Raw genomic sequence first — 20227 nt, forward strand, 5'->3', positions numbered from 1 at the left:
GTCGCTTCATAACAAGGTTGAACCACTGTAGTCACATTGACAGTTTTAGCCATGTTTTTAAATACATCTCTGGACGTCAAAAAGGTGCAATGACGTTGCTGCCTATGAGTGGATCAGATACCCTCGGATTTCATAAAAAAAAAAAATCTTAATTGTGTTCTGAAGATGAATGAAGGTCTTACGGGTGTGGAACGACATGAGGGAGAGTAATTAATGACAGAATTTTCATTTATGGCTGAACTAACCCTTTAACAAAATTTTGGAAACTTCCCCAGCTCAAATTTTTGATTGATTTGACACGGAATGACCCTATTTGGCTGTTTTCCTGTACTCTATTTTGTTTATTTGCTGTTCCTTCTGATTTTTGTTTGCTATTGGCTGTTTTTGCTTTCTCTACTGTACTTTATTGACTTGTCCTAACATTTGTTTCTCTTTTCATCCCTATGCTATTTTTTATTTGCTATTTCTACTGACTTTTGTTTGCCATTGACTGTTCTCTCTTTCCTCCTGATTCGCTTCTTATTTGACTGTTTGCTTTTACTCCTTTCTGTTGTTTCTCATTGTCTGATCTCTCTATTTGCTGTTCCTCCATAATTGTTGTTTTCTATTCTCTCTTAATCTGCTCTTCTATTCTTTCTGTTCTTCCTCATTTCTGTTTGCCATTGGTTGTTCTCCTAATCAGCTGTTTTGTCCCACCCTCAGCTGTCTCAGAAGTCGTCTCTTACTGCGGACGGTCAGGCCTCAACTCCTGCCTCGGTCAGCAGTGCTGACCCTAGCTCGCAACTGACATCGTCTGAGCCCACCGCCCCACTCGACCCCAAAACTGAGGTCAAGCAGGAAGAAGAGGATGAGAATGAGACGGAAGATAAGGCCTCAGGGAAAATGGCCGCCATGCAAACTGAGATAAAGTCTGAGGAGAAACCAGAGGTGAGCAGGAGAAGACAAATGACATATAAAGTCACTAAAACAAAAATACACTTTTGTCATCTGTTAAATCTGAGACATGCGAATGACTGATTGCTTCCCTAACCTTATATTAATTGGTCTGCTACATTAAGAAGGAGGAGCCTGCAGGTGATGAATGCAAGACGGAACCAATGGAAACATCGACTGGGTCGACAGATGAGGATAAGAAGCCGGAGGTCAAAACCGAACCCAAAGAGGAAGAGACTGCAGGGACAAACAGCACTCCCGCAAACACACAAAGCAAGAAGAAAGGTAAAACAAACTCGTCCACACAATCTTTCATCCTTAAAGGTGATGTTTTTTCAATGTTAGAATACTTTTGCAAGTATAATGTGCTGAGAAAACTATATGCAAGCCATAGGTGGACTGTAAATGTGGTGCTTTCATAACATGTTGTGATAGCTGGTTAATTTGGTTTATTGCTTATATCTCTTAAATGAAGACTTTTGCGTCTGGATCCAAAGTCTTTAAAAAAAAATGGACAGGCACTGTTTGTATGGTGTGAGTTTGTGGTGTTACTTTTTGTTTCTTGACTTATTGTCATACAGGGGGCTATTTGAGAAAAAAAATGTTTTTATTCTGTTTGCTGAAACTAGTGGCACAGAAATCATATGCTTTCACCTTTAAGGATCCTACAGACGTTCTTATATAATTTGCATAAATTCATTAACCAAAGCAACTTACAAAAAGAAAAAACACCATACAAGAAGGTCCGTGTACTTTTGCGTCCATTCCTTTTTCGTTTTTTTTTTACCACGTCAAGAAAAACAAAAAAACGAACCGTTGCTTTATTTTTAAATGCTATGGTGAATACCAAAATTTAAATTAAAACTGAATGCACAAATTTAATGTGCACAAAATAAATATTGACTTCTTTTCAGATTTTTTGTTTATTAAGTTTTGCATCTTTAATCTGTCCATTTTTAATTTGGGTTTTTAAAGTCGAAGAAATGTGAATTTACAAGTTTTCTTTTGTAAAATTGTTGTTCCTCCCATACTTTCGAGAGCCATGTCTCTGAAACATGATGATAATTGACTTGATTTCCACCCCCTTCTCACTCACGATAGGGTCCAGAGAACACTATACTGGCGGCAAACGCGTCCAGCGAAGCGGGACATTCTAAGTGCTTAACGTGAAAAATGCCTAATGTGGCTTCATGTAGGTGATATTGGAGGAGCAAATTCACTACACCTTATAAGCAGCCCACTATGAACACAATTAATAACACGTTAAGCATTTTCCTTGAAAATAAAACACAGGTATGAAGAAAACGCTTAATGCATTAAGGCACTGATATTAAATGACCAATAAAGATATATAGACAAGCAGGTCAGGCCGAATATGAAGACAACACGCTTTCAAGTTTCAGCGTTTTCCGCTTATAGAAAACCATTATAAATGCTTAACATAAAAATATATAAAAATATCCTTCCACTTTGTTTACGTTGCCGTTGTCTTAGCCTTTGATGATAAGAAAATGTGCAAGAAAATAGTTTTTCACTGGTTGTTGTTTTAGTAGGATTAAGCCACATAAAGCGTTAATGTCCAGCAACGCAGGCGTAACACCTTGCTTTCAATGAGAATTGAGAAATATTTTATGTCAAACCTCCACTAAGGCAAAGGTCAAGGGATTTTGTCTTCATGAAAATCACATATTGGGGTATAATTTTGTTATCATAACAAATGTTGGTATATTTTCAATTTGAAAAGCATAGCATAGCTAAGTAAGGGACTCCTAATCCCAACCAATTTCTCAATAGAAAACAATACAAAACACCTAACTGAGCCAGATGAAAAAGTCACAGTAATTTAGATGTCATTTTGGCCTTTATTCATTTATTCATGCAGGCTCTTGAAGCGAAGGAAAAGGCACTAGAGGGCGCTTTAGCATCTGTGTGTATGACGCAAAACACTGGAAGTTAAATTTAGCATTTTTACATATTAAGAAACAAGTTGTATATCATTTATATTATTTTTCACAAAATAATAATCATGCATAAAGAAAATAGCCTGTATCTGGTAATTCTATTCATCATTGTTAAAATAAAAAACAAAGAAACCGCATTTTCCATATTTCATTTCTGGTTTAAAAAAGGAAAAACGAATGGACGCGAAAGTATACGGACCCAAGAATTACTTTTGTAATTCATTTTATATGGTGTTAAAACTAAGGAAAAACGTCAGGTCTCATTGCATGAAATCTACTAATTCTGTTCTAGTATCAGCAGGTGCTTGTTCATATTCCTTTCCGCAGTTTAATATGAAGGACAAACACTGCTTTGAAATCAGTACTCATGATTTTCATATGAATATGTACCTGATTCCTGACTCTGCTGCTTCCTTCATTTCCTTCCTCTCCATCAGTCTTTAAGCCCGACGAGCTCCGCCAGGCTTTAATGCCCACTCTGGAAGCTCTGTACAGACAGGACCCAGAGTCGCTGCCCTTCCGGCAGCCGGTGGACCCCCAGTTACTGGGAATACCCGTACGTATTCGAACTAGTAACAAAACTAACCTGGTAAGGGCCTGCGCTGGCACGCATTATGCTACAAACAACCTAGCACTTTTCAGTTCTAGTCTCATTACTTTTTTTTTTTTTTTTTTTTACCTTTACTTTTTTTTTACCTCTCTTCCTCTTCTGCCTGCTGTTGTGTGTTTTGTATGTGGATGTGAGAGAGACGTTGCAAGCTTGCTTCTGTAGCGTTTCTGTCAGAAAAGAAGAGCGAAAATAAGGCAGCACAGACTATGAACATCTGTTCTTGCGGTTGATGTGTCTTCATCCTATCAAAAAAGACAGAAAGTTATGTTAGACACAATGCACATCAGGAGAATTTAAAAAACTTAAAGCTGATGTTTGTAGTTCTTTTAACATTAAAATTTAAGATGAATGTGCTGAGATGACAAAAGCCTTTTTTTTTTGACCAGTCCAACACTGCAACTGTGATTTTGGGGTGGGACTACCTGCTAATTTTTTTTGGGAATACTACTATTGTTTTTTTAATCCAAATGTTAATGCTGCAGAGATTACAGACTTAAGCTTTAAGCTTGTTTTATTTACACAATTTTCTTCAACTGAGGAATGTAGTTTTAAGATATATACAGATTTGGGATATGAAACGAAAACATTTTAGTTAATGATAAATTAATGATTTGGTGAAAATGAACTGGCACTTGGAACTAGTTCGTTTTCAATCTTCAATTGGCAATAAGTCTTGCTGGTTGTTTGGCATCAACAAAATGAATCTGCTGTGAATGATCCCATAGCCTGTGCTGGCCTTATTTTCTTTGTTCGTTTAGTATAGTTTTTTTTTGCTGTCATCTGCTTAAACTCCATGTAATTCATTATTTTAACCTGAGCTTTAATCCATCACATTTGTTTCATTTTGCCACATAAAAAGCCTCAAGTTTACCATCAATCCCCAGAGTTATGGCCAATATTTTTTAGCTGTAACCAGCATAGCAGATTAAAATTTACAGATTGATCAATGCATCACATTTATGCAAAGTATAAATGGCTTTTATTTGCTAAATAGCCACAAATGTTTAGTGTCATGTGTTGCATGATGGGATCAGTTGAGTGAAAATGACTTTCCTGCTATTCTGGTTATGATTTGATTAAATGATGCACTGGCCCCACTTAAAGGGTTAGTTCACCCAAAAATGAAATTTCTGTCATTAATTACTCACCCTCATGTCGTTCCACACCTGTAAGACGTTCATCTTCAGAACACAAATTAAGATATTTTTTGTTTTTGAGTTTGTTTTTTTTAATCTCCCATAGAATGCAACAAAATTACCATATTCAAGGTCCAGAAAAGTAGTAGACATAGTTAAAATAGTCAATGTAACTATAGTGGTTCAACCTTAATGTTATGAAGCGACGAGGATACTTTTTGTGCGCAAAAACAAATAAAAAATAACTACTTTATTTCGACAATTTCTTCCCTACCCTTTCAGATTCGTATGCCGTTTACATTGAAGACACATTGCAGAGCTTCTGTGTTCTACGTTAGAAAGCAAAATCTGTATTGGCTGGCTCCTTAATCAGCATCACACACATACGTCGTGCTGCTCATGTGAACAGCGTCAGCCAAAACTGAGCCGCCGTTTGGACGTAAACACGGAAGCGCTGCACTTGAATGTGGTCATTTCGTTGCTTTTCATGGGAGATAATAAAAAAAAACCTCTCGGACTTCATCAAAAATATCTTAGTTTGTGTTCTGAAGATGAACGAAGGTCTTACGAGTGTGGAACGACATGAGGGTGAGTCATTAATGACAGAAATGTAATTTTTGGGTGAACTAACCCTTTAGGTATGACAAGCAAACATTACAAACAAAAAGAGAGATGTTTGACCTAAAAATTGAACTTTTGGCGCCATCTTGCTGATAGCCATCCCACTGCTGCCACCGAACGTGCAGGGTGTAATTTATTGATGGCACCGAAAACCCAAAAATGCAAGTAAATTTGAACGAAATGTCTATAACAATCCTCATCCAGTTATCACAGATGACTCAAAAAGTCAGACATTTATTTGGTCAAAAGGTGTGGGAACCCTAAAGAAAAAATAACTAAATTATCATGTGTAACTTTGTAGTGCTTATAATGATTCTGTCCATCTGATTCTGGGTTTATACACTCTCGTCACTGGTCTCAGATCAGTGTTTGTTAATGTATGTTTGTTTGAAACACCTCAGATTGTCATGGCATTGGTGTCGTTCCCATTGCATCTGTTTAAAGGACTCGTATGGTTGTGTGGGCATAGATCAGGTGACTATTGTAAATACTGTAATTTGTAATATTTAAATAGATGGTACTGCAGCACTGTCAGAGGCTGCTGGTGGTTACAGGAACCCTGCAGTCTCTAGACTTTTGATGTGAACCAAAAGTAAAACTCAGTGCTGTAAAACTCATCATAAGTCTGTTTTAAAGAAAATCAACTCTCTGTGGCACACAACCTGAATACTATGGGGTCGACACCTGAAGGAATGTATTTTTACTGTGTCTTTTGATGATTTGTGATGTTGGACTTTAAAGAAGGGAGTCCAGCTGTGCTTTGTGGTGTAAACGCTCATAGCTGCGCTGATGTAATTGAATGTGTCTGTGACGATATCACCCCGCTTGTACTCACCTCAGCTTACTGTACCCTAAACGCTAACCCTGCCAACATCACCCTAGAAAGCCTGTTTATTTGGCGAAATGATTCATTTTGCATCCAGGCTGTCCTCCAGATGTGAAATGAATCCACCAAACCTGGATTTAAAATTAGTAAATGTTTTCTTAAAGCTTTAAAAGATGACAGAGCAATGAATACATTCCTAATGGTTACAGGGTGAAGAAATGCCAGGATCTTATTTCTCCCCAAAATCAAAAGAAAAATGCTAAATTATATTTAGCATAAAGTAAATAAAGTTTGTTTTTAGGACTGTTATTTTTATTTTTTTGCAATATAGCTTTATTGTGGCAATTAAGCACAAATAATCTCTTCATTTTGTACCTATATTATTAAAAAATATATATTTTTTTAATTATTATTATTATTATTATTATTTTAAAATCACTGCTGAGGGAGGGTTAGTTCACCTAAAAATGAAAATTTTGTCATTTATTACTCGCCCTCATGTCTTTCCACACCCGTAAGACCTTCACTCATCTTCAGAACACAAATTAAGATATTTTTGATAAAATCTGAGGGTATCTGATACACAAATAGGCAGCAACGTAAAGTAGTCCATGTGACTACAGTGGTTCAACCTTAATGTTATGAAGTGACGAGAATACTTTTTGTGCACAAAAACAAAACAAAAAATAACTTTTCTCAACAATTTCTTCTCTTCCATGCTGACACAGAAGCCGGCCAATAGTGAGACGGCATTCTGACGTAGAACCTGGAAGCGCTTCAGTGTCTCTACAATGTAAACAGCATAGGAGACTGACATGGAGGAGAAGAAATTGTTGAATAAAGTCGTAATTTTTGTTCTGTTTTTGCACACACAAAGATTTGAAGACTGAGGTTGAACCACTGTAGTCACGTTGACTATTTTAACAATGTCTTTAGTACCTTTCTGGACCTTGAAAAGTGCAATGACTTTGCTGCCCATGTTGTGGTTCAGAAACCTCTCGGATTTCATCAAAAATATCTTAATTTGTGTTCTTACAGGTGTGGAACGACATGAGGGTGAGTAATTAATGACAAAAATTTCATTTTTAGGTAAACTAACCCTTTGTGATTTTAATAAAGCCAATTAAATTGCCATTTGTTTAATTGCCATGAAAATAAAGACGATGCAAAAATCTTTCAGGTCTTAAAAATTTGCTTAATTTTCTTTACGCAAAATATAATTTTCCAGGCATTTCTTGACATTTTGAATGCGATTCAGACTACTATCTGATAATATCTTTGCCCATCCCAGTTCGTCTGCCATCATTGGCGCTGGCCCAAAGATTTGTGTGTTTTGTTTGTGTGTATGGGAGAACAGGAGAGAAATAGGGTACAGATTTGAGTGAGGCAGTGGGAGTCTGTTACGTTTTTCTCTGTTTGTGCATGTGAACCTCTTCTACAGCGCTCAACATTGTCCCCCTGCACCCTCTTCTCTCCCCCTGATTCTCAACCCGCCGGGCCACCATCCATCGCTCCTTCTGTCTGGAACTTCATTTCATCTCATGATGATGATGATGATGGCCTTCATCCTTCATCCTGCTTACTGTGCTCTGGACTCCGTCCTCCAGGACTACTTTGACATAGTAAAAAACCCCATGGACTTGTCCACTATCAAGCGTAAGCTGGACACGGGTCAGTACCAGGAGCCCTGGCAGTACGTGGACGACGTGTGGCTGATGTTCAATAACGCCTGGCTGTATAACAGGAAGACGTCACGGGTGTATAAATACTGCTCCAAACTGGCTGAGGTGTTTGAACAGGAAATAGACCCCGTTATGCAGGAAATGGGGTACTGCTGTGGAAGGAAGGTGAGCTGTGTGTGTGTCTGTGCATCACATCTTTTATTTAGGTTTGTGTTTGATTATTTGTTTTTGTGTGGATTATGTTTGTATGGATTTTGTATAAAGACGTGGCTCAATCAATCAGTTTTCATTAGTCAGAATATTATTAAACATATTTGCTAATATAACTATCATTAGTATTATCATTGTTTTTTTATTATTATTATTATTATTATTATCAGTAATTCTTCCAGCAAGCAAAATGGTAATGCATTAAATGTTAAATTAAATATTATTATTACTATATTAATGCTACAATTTAATACCAAAAATAACTATTATGAAATATAAAATGATTCTTCCAGCAAGCACTAGTTAATACTTGCCTTAAATGTATGTTAAAATGCATTATATTATAAATACTTATTATTCTTATTTATTAATAAGAATTATAATATACTATCATGTAATACCAAACCTATTTAATAATAGAACTATTATTATTATTAGTATTATTAAATATACAATCATTCTTCTAGCAAGCAGTATATTTAATATTTGCCCTGAATTTGTTAAATGTTATTTTTTTTATAAATTCATACTACTATTATTATTTTATTAAATAACAAATGTCATCTTTTGTCATATTATTATTTCCATGTACAAAAGCACTACACCACTTATTACAGTGTTTTCACCATGGGTGCGTTGTGATTTTTGTCACATTGTGAGGTGGATTGTGGTTTATTGCTTTAATATCATTATCTGGCCTAAAATAATGGGATATTGCTACCCCACTTCTTTCTTTTAATGCCTTTATCCCTCTTTTTCCATCTCTCAGTTGGAGTTTTCTCCTCAAACTCTGTGCTGCTATGGCAAACAGCTGTGTACCATCCCTCGAGATGCTGCGTACTTCAGTTATCAGAACAGGTCAGTATTACACACACTATACACCATCACTCACACCCTTATCTTAATACTATGCAGTGTAGCCATTAAAATATTGAGTTATAAAATGCATTAGAGTAAGAATAACTACTTGAAAGTTCAAAGCGACTTAAATTGGGTCTATATTTATGCATACAAACTCAAGCAAGTTATTATATTCATAAGAATAGTTATATCATAGTGAATGTGGCCTGATGGGTAATTGACTGACCTCATCAGGCATATCATCACACATTTGCATTTCAGCCTGAAATATATTTCATGTTGCCTGGCAGCATTAAAACTGCTGCTGTGAAGCAGCCCAGCGGTAGAATGAAATTATGAAAGTATTATGAAAGCTGGACACGTTTTCTGAACACTTAAAGACAAACATATTCAGATTTGATAGACATTGTGATTTGTATGATAAAATATTCAGGTGAGTATTTTTAAAGTGGTAAGAGTTGTTTTTTGTGTGCTTTTAAAAATGTAAGCGCTGTTCTGCTGTGAGCACATATTTCCCACATCAGGGTGTTGTTGAATTTCAGGCCTGTTGATTTGACTTTCGGTGGCAAAATAGACCACATTTCACATCTCTGCTCTTTTTCTGATTTTAAATGGCCATTTTAAAGAGGGTCTGCATTTCTGTCTCTAATTCTGTTTTGAGGTTTTTGTTGATGTTCTTACAGTTAACTGTATTGGCAGGTGTGTTGGCAAGTATTTGTGTTGATTACCTCAGTTGGTAGCTATGAACACACACGCACACACACAAAAACAAGTGGTAATAAGAAGGAAGCACCAAAACTATTGCAGCGCACTTCCTCTAATGCCTTAGTGAAAATCATTGCCAATTTTAAACAGAGTTAAATCATGCTAGTAATTGCCAGGCAATGTGAAAGAGTTTTGCTGCATCTTTCACCAGAATCCAAGGTTTCGTATAAACACAGAAAAGCTTTTGTATTCATTTGGCTACATTAGTTAATATGGTCCTTACTTTTGTATAAAAATGCTACTTATGTTAATGCTACTATAGTGTAAAAAAAAAAAAAAAAAAAAATAAATAAATAAATAAATAAATATATATATATAATAAATATAATTAATATATATATATATATATATATATATATATATATATATATATATATATATATATATTAATTATATTTATATAATTAATTTGTCTTTATGTGGATTTAAATAACAAATATCTCAATGTCTCAATATCACCAATGATAATAAAATTGTAGTATTATTAAAACATTGAAAATAAAAGGTTATATTATAACATAACATTGCATTATTTTATATAATAACATTTTATTTCTAATGTAGTAATGATAATGACAATAATCAAAATAATGTAATTTAACAGCATTATTTTATATTATTTTGACAATTTTTAAATGTGTCTTAAAAACAAAAGGTTATAACAAAACAAGATAGTGTTATGCAATTATTTTATTTTGATAATTATTAAGTCTATTAAAAATAAGTTATAACATAAAACAAGATAGTGTTATGCTATATATATTTATTATATTTTAGTAAAACATTGAAAAAATTATCTTATAACAATTACATTGTGTTGTTTTAAACTTTTATTTTTTTAATAACAATAATCAACATGTAAATTAACATTTAATTATTAAATTTGGATTGTTTATTAAAATATATATTAAAAATAAAAGGCAAATAAAAAGGGCAAATGTCAAATAAGATTTGACATGATGATCATGTCAAATCTTAATGGTCTTTATGCAAAATATCCTCTTTTTATTAATTAATGATTTTTTGGGGCATCATGTGACCTGGATATGTTTTGTGAAATTCACCCAAAAAGTACTGACACAAAGTAAAAAATGGCTTTTTTTTATTTATTGGAATATACAAAGAAAACAACAATATTAATGAATCTCTACAATCCTTTTCTTCTTTTTTTTCTTTTTTATTAACAACTACTAAGGGTGGACACAAAATTGAACAATCACAACCCTCAGTGAGCCCTAAACCCCCAACCTCCCCCAAGGAGGAGAATAAAAATTAAGTACATTTTCAGAAAGATAAATAAAAATAAGACAATTATACACATTTGCACAAACAAATGACTCCATAGAATAATTAAAAATATATATTACAGATCAACAAAGATAAGTGGCATGTTTTTGACAAAATGAAGTAGAGGACCCCAGTTTTTATACAATATTTCAGTGGAACCTCTTAATGCAAACTTAATTTTTTCAGGCTAAGACTTCTTTCACAAGAGTTCATGCTGCCAACTTCAGGGTGTACTAACTGTTCATCTGTCACACATTTTGTTTTGGTAATGAATCTTGAGACCCTCTTTAAAATGCACTGGAAGGATGATGGGTCTCTGTTGCTCCTGTTCTCATTCTTCTCATTCACTCTGTCCATTGTTGTCCCTCGCTCCTCTGGGCGTCACGGTTGTTTTGGAGCTCAGTGGACGTGAGGGAGCCCGTCTGTGCTTTGCCTCGGCTTCCTGCTCTCTCTCTTTTAGTTACGTTTTCTTCTTCTACATCTGACCCACCCCTCCACCTGTCCAACACTTAGCTCTTTGTCCCTCATAACAGTTTTGTTTCTCACACTTTTTTAAAATATTCATTCTGCCCTCCTCCTCCCCCCTTTCTCTCCCTCCTTTTTTAACGCTTGTGATGTCTGCATTGGCCTGCTTTGATGTGACCAATCATCCGCTCCGAAATTTACACGCAACCAATCAATCAATCTGCCCACACAAAAACCCTGCTTCATGATTGGCTGCTCCCGGCGACGAACCTGCCTTCTCCTGTGTGCCTGTCTCCTGGCCTGTCCTGCCCTGATTGGTGGCTGCTTCCACGTGCCCTCACTGTGATTGGCTGTGCTCTTGGCGAACGGTCTAGTTCACCCAAATATGGGCTTCTTGCTGACAGGTACCACTTCTGTGAGAAGTGTTTCAACGAAATCCAGGGGGAGAATGTGTCCCTGGGGGACGATCCAACCCAGCCTCAAACGTGAGTAACCCGTCTACACATTTGTGTTTTCATCTTCTGCTTCATTGTTATTGCCGTGATGTTATTCCTCAGTATCTGATACCGTTGAGTGTTCGTTCATTGATTCTCATGACTCACTCGATTGGGCGGCCTCCTCTTCTCCTCTCTCTCTCAATTTCTCTCCTCAGGTCCATCAATAAAGATCAGTTTCAAAGGAAAAAGAACGACACCCTTGACCCCGAACTGTATGTTTACTTTTCCACATATTTGCTCACTCGGATTTGTCGTCACTTGGATTTGTTGTCGTCATCTGACCTTTGTTTCCACCCTTCTTCCTCAGACTGCTGGAATGTGCCGACTGTGGTCGAAAAATGCATCAGATATGCGTTCTGCACAATGACACAATATGGCCGTCAGGGTAAGCTAGTTTTATTTGAGAACTTTTATTTGACACTTTTCACTGCAAAACAGAGCTTAAAAACTTTTAGAAGTTAGTCTTTTTTTCTATTTATCTTTATTTTATATGAGCATTGCATGGGTTTTATCCTATTTAATGCAGTTTAAAACTGTCAGTTTTAAGCAAGACATTTTAAATATTTTTTTATTTTTATTGGTCATATTAAAAAATCTATGCAAACATGGAAGATGTAGAACGACTTGATGTCCTTTGTAATTACTAGTTTCATCTAATACTTTTAAGCTATTTAAATCTTTCAGCTGTATGAATGATTTTATGATTTTTATTATTACGTATTTTATCTATAGAACCAAGTTACACAGTTTTCTGTTTTCAAATTTTCCTCTCTATCTTAATCCCATCCATTCAGGTTTGTTTGTGGGGGCTGCCTGAAAAAAGCCAATGCAACAAGGAAGGAGAATAAATACTCTGCAAAGAGTGAGTGGAAGCTTTTAAGAGCTTTACAAATTTGCTGTACTCAAAAATTGCTTATAGAATGCCATGCTTAACCAATCAGAATCAAGTATTCCAGGGAGCCAAGTAATAAAAAAAATTATTGGCAGATCTTGAGTGTGACACTATGTGTCAGTGTTGTACTGTTTTACACTAATGAATTGTCATGCTGTGTTGTAAAATGCCATATTTGTATTATTTTAAACTCCCTGCTCTTCTTTCTCTTTATCCCAGGGCTTCCTCAGACAAAGCTTGGTAACTACCTGGAGACACGAGTGAATGAGTATCTGAAGCGTCAGAGTCATCCAGAATCTGGTGATGTCACCATCCGTGTGGTCCACGTCTCTGATAAAGTGGTGGAGGTCAAACCTGGCATGAAGTCCAGGTGAGGGACAGTGCAGAATTTTATGTTGTTGGCTCCAAAATCCAAAACCTTAAAATAAATATTTGCTTTATTTCTTTTGATTTGAAGTATTATTGTGATTTATTATGAAACACAACAATGTTCCATAAGCTTACATGCAGTAATACACTTGTTCACACAACGATTTTGTCATTGAAGGTCATCAATTTGCTGCATTGTTGGTTGTAGTAGGTATTTATACTACTGAATGCCCTAACCAGTGTTATTTTAGTACCATATACTGTATATACTATTAAAGTATTTATTTATATTTTGAATTGGATTTTATATTTCCAGTTTTAGTCATTTTGTTCTATGCTTTTGTTTTTGTTCATTTTATTCGTTTTTTTTAAATAATATTTCTGTTTATTTTTAATGTATTATTTTTTTATTTCAGGCAACATTTCTTTTAAGTTTATTTTTTTTTATATTAATATTTTATTTCAGTTTTATTTTAATTAACAAAACATTTAAACTTTTTTTTTAGTTTTAGTTAACAATAACAATTGTGCATCCTTGAAATATTGGACTGCCACAGCTTTTGAAAATCTAGTCATATAAATTGCCTTTGTTTTATCAAGAAATAAGTTTGAGGGAAATTGTTTTTAAAACAAAAAAATTGCAGCACTGCATCATGAAGAACATGAACGATTATCAATGCATGAATCAAACTCTTGTAATGCCAATGATTTTCCATACTAAACATTAACACCTTTGTCTTGCTTGGACTCAACTACAATGTCTCAGAGAAGGCAGCTCGCTGTCACACAACTCACACAATTTTTTTTTTTTTTACTTACTTTAACTTGGACACAACTATATTGCATTGTCATCATTGAAAATGAATGATTTCAGGATGCTTTGACACTGCAAAACACTTCCAGTGCAGAAAGCCTTTAGGCAGATAAAAAAAAACAAAAAACACACACACTTGCAATACCCAAGTTTGTGTAATATATTGATAGAAAGTGGATTAATGCATAGATCTCTTCTTTCTATACCTGTAAAAGATGATAAATATTCATACTTGCTTAATTAAAATTTTAAAGACCTCATTCCTTTTATAGTAGGCTTTTTGAGAAGTGGTCTTTTCAATGTTCACCATGAAACTATCTAAAAAAATGCACTGTCTTTTTATCACAGGTTTGTTGATAGCGGCGAGATGTCAGAGTCATTCCCGTACAGGACAAAAGCTCTGTTTGCATTTGAGGATATTGACGGAACAGATGTCTGCTTTTTTGGAATGCATGTGCAAGAATACGGTTCCGACTGCCCTCTGCCCAATCAAAGGTTAAAAATAACAAAGACGCAGTCACACATCTTCAAGCACACACCGAATCTTCTCTCACGTGCACGTGGATGGCATTACAAAGGGGTCTGAGAAACTCAAGTAACTAGCGATATCCTCTGTCTCTTTCTCTTTCCATGCAGACGTGTGTACATCTCCTACCTAGACAGTGTGCACTTTTTCCAACCCCGTCACCTGAGAACAGGAGTCTATCATGAGATCCTCATTGGATACTTGGAGTACGTTAAAAAAATGGGGTTTGTCACTGGACACATCTGGGCTTGCCCGCCAAGCGAGGGTGACGACTACATCTTCCATTGCCACCCATCGGATCAGAAGATTCCCAAACCTAAACGCTTACAAGAGTGGTACAAGAAAATGCTTGACAAAGCAGTAGCTGAGAGAATTGTACATGACTACAAGGTACTGCGACAGCTGCACTTATGATTGACAATAATAGAAGTTTAGAGTCAGCATACTGCACAATAGTCTTTTTTCCTTGGTACTTCTAGTACTTTACTAACTATTGCATGCTTCTTTTCACCCAGGACATTTTTAAGCAGGCAACAGAAGATCGTCTGACCAGCGCAAAGGAGCTCCCATATTTTGAGGGTGATTTTTGGCCTAATGTGTTGGAGGAGAGTATTAAAGAGCTGGAACAGGAGGAGGAAGAACGGAAGAGAGAGGAGAACAACACCTCTAGTGAAAGCATTGATGTAAGTGATGGACCAAATTTGTAACGTACTCAAGTGCCAGAGGAAAACATTTGTTGGGCATAACATTTCAAAATTTCATCAGCAAACTAAGTAACTTTTAGAGCGTTTTCACAACTGGCATATTTGGAGAGTTTCAGAACCTGATGTGTTTTTTCCCTTAGTTGGTTCATTTAGGTATATATGAACACTGCAATCGTGCTCGAATCTGCAAAACAATTGCTCCAAGATTGCCTGAACGAGGTGGTCTCGGCCCAATTGAAAATGAACTCTGAAGCGGTTTGGTTTAGGTCAGAAAGCGATCTGATCCAACGAACCAAGCAGTGTCATAATTCATAATGGAAAATGTGTTATATAAAAAGCTGCAGTGTCAGATTCTGTGAGTTTTTGTGGTTGAAAACCAAAGAGCACCTCTTCATCTTAAAATGTTGTGTAATTGCTCCAGGCATTGCACGATTGCTGCTGAAGCCTTGATTCTCACTCTAACTATATCTATATATATATATATATATATATATATATATATATATATATATAAATAACATTATATACACAGCTATGGAAAAAATTAATTAAGAGACCACTCCAAGTTCAGAAATCAATGTTAAGTGGTCTCTTAATTTTTTCCATAGCGGTGTATATAATTTTATTTATATATATATATATATATATATATATATATATATATATATATATATATATATATATATATATATATATATATTTTTTTTTTTTAATCGTTTAAAGCCGCAATAAGCCAGCGGAGTGAACTTGTCAATCCATCTTGATGGATGACGCAGCAGAACGTAAACAGGTGAACTCTGATCAATAAGAGGACAGTTTTACTCACATGTGACTTGCATAAACACGTTTTGGTATGCTTTGAAACATTGCCTTGTGAAAGTGAACTGAACCAAGAAGAAAATGCAACATTGTAACACATTTTGTCCCTGTTTTGGAACAAAGCAAACAATCTATAGGTGTGAAAACATCCTTAAAAGTACATCTTGAGAAACTGAGCACATCCTTTGGGTATTTAGCCTTTGGGTATTTAGCCAGCTACTGTCCTCACTTGTATTTAACTAGATTGTAGAGTTTATTAAGGTGCAGCTGCTTTAATACTTAACATTTATTCTTAAAACTTTATTATAACTTAATGCTTAAGGTTAATGTGTTTTGACCATCTAGGCAACCAATGGTGACAGCAAGAATGCCAAAAAAAAGAACAGCAAGAAGACTAGCAAAAACAAAAGCAGCTTGAGCCGGGCCAATAAAAAGAAACCAGGCATGCCAAATGTCTCCAATGATCTATCCCAGAAACTCTATGCCACGATGGAGAAACACAAAGAGGTATGTAGCTCCCAAAAAGCATTTTGTCATTACATGTTTGGGCCGAACTCACAAATGTCAACATATTGCTTCATTTCAAGGTTTTCTTTGTTATTCGTCTCATCGCTGGCCCTTCTGCCAATTCCCTTCCACCCATTTTGGACCCTGATCCCCTGATGGCCTGTGATCTAATGGATGGACGAGATGCTTTCCTAACACTTGCACGAGACAAGCACCTTGAATTCAGCTCGCTGAGGCGGGCCAAATGGAGCTCCATGTGTATGCTAGTAGAACTGCACAATCAGAGCCAGGACCGCTTTGTCTACACGTGCAATGAATGCAAGCATCACGTTGAGACACGCTTTCACTGCACTGTTTGTGAGGTAAGAAATGTCCATTGGGATGATTAATACTTTGATTGTCAGTAAAGATGTTTCAAAAAATACTGTATTGTGGGGTTTGATGTTGGATAAAACACCACATTTTTTAAAAATCTTTTTCTCCTCCTCTTGTAGGATTATGATCTTTGCATCACTTGCTACAACACCAAGGGCCATGAACATAAGATGGAGAAACTTGGACTGGGTCTTGATGATGAGAGCAACAACCAAGCTGCAGCTTCCACTCAGAACCCTGGTGACTCGCGTCGTCTCAGTATCCAGCGCTGCATCCAGTCTCTGGTGCATGCGTGCCAGTGTCGCAATGCTAATTGCTCTCTGCCATCTTGCCAGAAGATGAAGAGAGTGGTGCAACATACTAAGGGCTGCAAGCGCAAGACCAATGGTGGCTGTCCCATCTGTAAACAACTCATTGCACTATGTTGCTATCATGCCAAGCACTGCCAGGAAAACAAGTGTCCCGTGCCCTTCTGTCTCAACATCAAGCACAAGCTTCGTCAGCAGCAGTTGCAACACAGGCTTCAGCAAGCTCAAATGCTGCGTAGACGTATGGCCACCATGCAGCGTGCAGGACAGCCACCACCATGTGGTGGTGGGCCTCCTGGTGGTCTTCCATCACCTGGTAACAACGGGGCCACAGGTCCTAGCACACCAACGTCGGTCGGTACGCAGCCTGCAACACCTCAGACACCCACACAGCTGACACCGAACCTTACGTCTCTGCCCCAGCCTGGTGTGGGTGGAGTCCCAGCTGGAGCTCCCCAGCAGCCTCCTCAGCATCCCGTCCACCACCAGTTTCAGCAGATGCCAGGTGCAGGCGGGATGATGACCTCACCACAGCACCAAATGGTTCCTCAGCAACCTTTGGGGCAAGTCCCACATCCACACAATCAATATGGTCCCCATTCCACAGGTCCTTCCCCAAATCCACAGTCCCAGGGTAAACCAGGCCTTGGCCATGCGACTCCTCCACAACTCCCTAGCAACCCAGGCACAGCATCCATGTCCCAGCAACAGCAACCTTCAGGTCCTCCGCCTGCAGCTGTGGAGATAGCCATGAAGATTCAGCAAGTGGCAGATGCACAGCGAAAGATGGCACAGGTTCAGTTGCTACAAAGGCAGGCTGCGCAAGCTGGCATGATGCCTCAGCACCAACAGCCACAGGGACAAATGGGAGTAGCCCACCCTGGTATTGGCATGGTAGGGCCACAAGCGTTAGCCCCGCAGGCACAAACATCAGCTAACAGGGTGCAGATGGAGCAGCAGCAAGGACCTCAGGGAATGATGGTAGGAGCTGGGCCCATGCAGCAGCAGCATCAGCAGCAGCCTCAACAGGCAGGTGTGCAAGGTCAGATGGCACCACAAATGCATCTACAGCAGCCGAGAATGAACCCACCACTTCAGCCTCAGCAGCAACAGTGGGCAGGGCAGGGTATGCCAGCCCAGCAGAGACCTGCCATGATGGCTCAGCCGGGAATGGTTGCAATGCAGCCCCAACCGCAGCAGCAACAACAAATGCAACAACAGCAAGCATCCCAAATGCCAAATCGAAATGCCTTGATGAGTATGGTGCAGGCTGGTCTGCAGAGTGGTGTAGCAAGTGGGGCAGCAGCTGGCAATCTGCCCCAGGGAGCCCTGCAGGAACTTTTGCGGACCTTGCATTCTCCAAGCTCTCCACTACAACAGCAGCAAGTCCTCAACATTCTTCGGTCTAATCCACAACTAATGGCAGCATTTATCAAGCAACGGGTTCAGAAGTATAAAGGAGGCACAGGTGGCCCTGCTGGACCCCAGGGAGGACCAGGACCTATGGGAGGTCAACCAGTGGGTGTCACTACTGGGGTGCCCCAATCTGGCATGCACCTTGGACAGGGTGTTAACATGCAAACTCAACTTTCTCAGCTCCAACAGCAGCAGCAAATGCAACAGCGGCCGCTATTGCAACAGCAGCAGCAGCAGCAGCAAGTCACTGCTTTGCAGCAGCAACAACAACAACAACAACAACAACAACAACAACAACAACAACAACAACAACAGCAGCAGCAACAGCAGCAGCAAGGTATTCAGGGCCAGGGTGCTCCAAACATGGCCAACATAAATCCACAGTTTAGAGAGCTGGTCATGAGAAGGCAACAGCAACTACAATTTCAGCAGCAGCAGCAACAACAACAACAACAACAACAACAGCAGCAGCAGCAACAAATGAGCAATCATGCTGCATTTCAACAGCAGCAAGCGTACATAGGCCAGCAGGGTAACATGCAAGCCCCACCAGGAGGCCAACCACTACAAGGGGTGCAACCCGGCCAGCAGCAGAGTTTTCCAGGCAACCATGCACAACAGCAAGCTGCAGCTGCAGCTGCCTTGCAACAGAGACTTGCACAGCAACACCAGCTACAGATGCAACAGCAGCAGAATGCGGCATCACAAGGTGCCGACATGGGGCCTGGAGGAGGTCCACAGCCCACACAAGGAGGTCCTGGTCTTCAGACATCACAGGCATTATTGCAACAGGCCTTGCATCAGCGTATGCTTCAGCAGCAACATCATCTCAGTGGCACCTCACCGGCACAGCAGAACAACCCCATGAGCCCGCAGCAGCAACAGATGTCTCAGTCGCCCCACTTGCAGGGCCAACAGCTCCCATCCTCCCTCAGCAACCAGGTTTGTTCCCCTCAGCCCTCCCCACGACCCCAGTCCCAGCCACCTCACTCAAGTCCGTCCCCACGCCTGCAACCACAGCCCTCGCCCCACCACATCTCGCCTCAGACCCAAACGGGTTCACCGCATCCTAGCCACCTTCAGCAGCATCACTCAGGCATGGCGCCGCCTCCTCCACCTCCCCAACAGCCACAGCACAACTCTAAAGACCCAGGCGGATTTGGTGCAGATCAGAATGCCATGCTTTCTCAGATCAGTGGCATGGCAGGACTCCATGGACCTGGAGCTAATGATATGCTTCAACCTAGTAGCCAGGACCTTGGCATTAACATGAATCTAACCCTTTAGACTTCAGATAGATATTACGAAATTTACAAAACCTCACCAGAGACAGTGTTAGCTTTTTATATACTGCAAAGATGAATTTAGTGTTTTTCCAGCATAAATGAAGATGGACCCTCCTATGAGAAATAGCAACTATTCGACAAATAAGTATGGGGTTTTTTTTTTTTTTTTTTGCCATTTGTGTACAAATTGAGGATTGTTTCTCAGCCTCAGAGAACAAACCACAAGTAATATTTTCAACGTCAGGTCCAGGGGAGTACTTTTCCTTTTTCAAGAGATATTTTTTAAGATTTTAAAAGTGGTATAAAATTAAAGTGCAAATGATTAAGGACTTTTTTTATATATTTGACCATGTACCA

The 20227-nt window shown here is 38.4% G+C and overlaps 1 protein-coding gene across 11 annotated transcripts in view; it reads left to right on the top strand.

Moving 5' to 3' along the window:
* Window positions 1–20217, top strand: part of ep300b (E1A binding protein p300 b) — a 43527-nt gene extending 23310 nt beyond the window's left edge. For 7 of the 11 annotated variants that reach the window (XM_067381550.1, XM_067381554.1, XM_067381558.1 and 4 more), the window contains exons 15-30: window positions 703–927; window positions 1059–1218; window positions 3332–3483; window positions 7695–7934; window positions 8749–8837; window positions 11762–11842; window positions 12010–12066; window positions 12162–12239; window positions 12649–12716; window positions 12966–13116; window positions 14278–14424; window positions 14566–14845; window positions 14971–15138; window positions 16324–16485; window positions 16566–16847; window positions 16980–20217. In XM_067381550.1, the coding sequence (XP_067237651.1) occupies window positions 703–927; window positions 1059–1218; window positions 3332–3483; window positions 7695–7934; window positions 8749–8837; window positions 11762–11842; window positions 12010–12066; window positions 12162–12239; window positions 12649–12716; window positions 12966–13116; window positions 14278–14424; window positions 14566–14845; window positions 14971–15138; window positions 16324–16485; window positions 16566–16847; window positions 16980–19871 (5232 nt within the window). In that variant the 3' untranslated portion in view covers window positions 19872–20217. The remainder of the gene's footprint in view (window positions 1–702; window positions 928–1058; window positions 1219–3331; window positions 3484–7694; window positions 7935–8748; window positions 8838–11761; window positions 11843–12009; window positions 12067–12161; window positions 12240–12648; window positions 12717–12965; window positions 13117–14277; window positions 14425–14565; window positions 14846–14970; window positions 15139–16323; window positions 16486–16565; window positions 16848–16979) is intronic. The other 4 variants (XM_067381555.1, XM_067381557.1, XM_067381561.1 and 1 more) reach the window with 2 other exon arrangements.
* Window positions 20218–20227: the final 10 nt, after the last annotated feature.

Source organism: Chanodichthys erythropterus, chromosome 3 (assembly GCF_024489055.1).
Source record: "Chanodichthys erythropterus isolate Z2021 chromosome 3, ASM2448905v1, whole genome shotgun sequence".
In the NCBI taxonomy this organism is placed as follows: Eukaryota; Metazoa; Chordata; class Actinopteri; order Cypriniformes; family Xenocyprididae; genus Chanodichthys; species Chanodichthys erythropterus.